Below are 2,327 nucleotides of genomic sequence, written 5' to 3' on the forward strand. Positions count from 1 at the left end.
CAAAGATGGATTATTAAATAACTATATCTAAAGTTATTTAACATTGACTATTAAAACTAAAAAGTGCAATGCTCAATCATTATCATGAAATGAAAGATATCATGAATTATCTAAAACTAGTAGGGACATTTTGGGAATATAACATCAACATAGAACATGCATCCTTACTTTTTTTTCTTGAAACCCCCGCACGTAGTAAATGAACTATATCTATATACCACACCTTCAGTAGTAGTACCATACATCTATCTATTTATAGGTGACACAGGACTTGAACTCTTGAACTAAGCACCCCAATCTACACAGCCAATCCTAAATCCCAAGGAGGGTATACAGCAAAAACTATGACTAAGTTTCTGTGTGTTGTTCTCTTAGCTCTTCTTAGCATTTCCATGGTTGCAACCCAGGTGAGTTTCATTTAATTTTCTTCTTAAATTTATAGACACTGTCTAGTCTCTACTATGTTTCACAAAAAGGGTACAAAACGTTTATTGAATTTTGCTTCTTTTCTGTAGGTTTTGGCAAAAGAATCACAGTACCACTTAGACAGTGTAAGTTCTTTTTGTTCCCTTGTGTCTTGGTGGAATTGAATTTGTTGGTTAATTAATCTCTACAACTTGAACTCATTTTGATTATTGCATCTTTCATTCTACAGGGGAAATATGGACCTGGGAGTCTTAAGAGCTCCCGTAAGTAACTATCAATGTAGCACTACATTTATATTAAAAATAAAATAAATATCACTAACGCATTGTCATATGGTAAAACATTACATATATATATTACTAAATTCTATATATTTATTTTTGGATGAACAGAATGCCCAGGAGAATGCACAAGGAGATGCAGCCAAACACAATACCACAAGCCTTGCATGTTTTTCTGCCAAAAGTGCTGCAACAAGTGTCTATGTGTTCCTCCTGGCTACTATGGCAACAAAGCTGTGTGCCCCTGCTACAACAACTGGAAGACCAAGAGAGGAGGACCCAAGTGCCCTTGAACCATTATATTTCTATTAGTTATATAATTATTATCATTATTATTATTATTGGGTCTTACCCTAAATATTACCAATAATTAGTAAAGCACTAATTTCATTGGTAAACTTATTGTTTAAAATTCTTGAGGATGTATTATGTAGCTTCAAATCAACTAATATTAAATGGTAGCTGCTAAAATTGGATTATCTAAAATTCTGCTATATAATACACATGATGAGGCCCTAAGTACATAGGGAAATTTCATGTTATATGCATGATAACTTAGTGAAATTTTTTAATATGTCATATCCTAAATATATGACAATTTCAATTTTTTAGACAAAATTACCTCTAACATTCAAATACTCATTTTCTCTCTCAATTTGAACTCTCTCTCTCTCTAACATCTCTCATTCTCTAACTCTCTCACTCTCTCTATCATTCTAATCTTGTAGATCTTGAAAAAATACCAAAATTAAAAAGAATTATCTGAAACCGACATTTGAGTGAAAAATATGAACCTCCAAAGTTTTCGTCAAATTTCAGTGTAAAGCATCGAAATTTCATCGAAAAATCATCGTTTTGGCCAAAAATCAAGTTTTCAGGATTGCATCGCAACAACATCGAAACACCATCGATTTTGCATAGAAAAAACACTGTTTTGGCAAAAGAAAAACAAGTTTCATGATTGCATCACAAGAGTATCGAAACACAATCGATTTTTGCATCAAAATTACATCGAAACACCTTCGAAAAAAGCATTGTTTTGGCCAAAAATCATGTTTTCATGATTGCATGGCAACAACAATGAAACACCATCGATTTTCCATCGAAACATCATCGATTATGCGTCGAAAAAACATTATTTTGGCCAAAAATAAGTTTCCATGATTGCATCATAAGAGCATCAAAAGCCCATCGATTTTGTATCGAAACACAATCGATTTTGCATTGAAAAAATATCGTTTTGGCCAAAAATCAAGTTTTCATGATTGCATCGCAACAACATCGAAACACCATCGATTTTTGCATCGAAAAAAAATCGTTTTAGCAAAAAAAACAAGTTTTCATGATTGCATCGCAAGAGCATCGAAACACCATCGATTTTGCATAAAAAAAGTATCGTTTTTGCCAAAAATCAAGTTTCATTATTGCATCGCATGAGCATCAAAATTGCATCGAAATGACATTATTTTGATGCAATTTAGATGCTTTTTTATGGTGTTTCGTTGCAATTTTGATGCAAAATCAATGGTATTTCAATGTTTTTGCGATGCAATCATGAAAACATGTTTTTTGGCCAAAATGATGTTTTTTCGATGCTCAATCAATGGTGTTTTGATGCAA

General features: G+C 32.5%; 1 protein-coding gene across 1 annotated transcript; it reads left to right on the plus strand.

Moving 5' to 3' along the window:
• The first annotated feature begins 240 nt into the window (after positions 1-240).
• LOC133829017 (gibberellin-regulated protein 6) lies at positions 241-1,193 on the plus strand. The gene is made up of 4 exons (XM_062259000.1): positions 241-407; positions 516-551; positions 656-689; positions 819-1,193. Exons 1-4 carry the CDS (start codon positions 345-347, stop codon positions 998-1,000), a joined length of 315 nt encoding a protein of 104 aa, XP_062114984.1. The 5' UTR covers positions 241-344; the 3' UTR covers positions 1,001-1,193.
• The last annotated feature ends 1,134 nt before the right edge of the window (positions 1,194-2,327 follow it).

Source organism: Humulus lupulus, chromosome 4 (genome assembly GCF_963169125.1).
Source record: "Humulus lupulus chromosome 4, drHumLupu1.1, whole genome shotgun sequence".
NCBI lineage: Eukaryota > Viridiplantae > Streptophyta > Magnoliopsida > Rosales > Cannabaceae > Humulus > Humulus lupulus.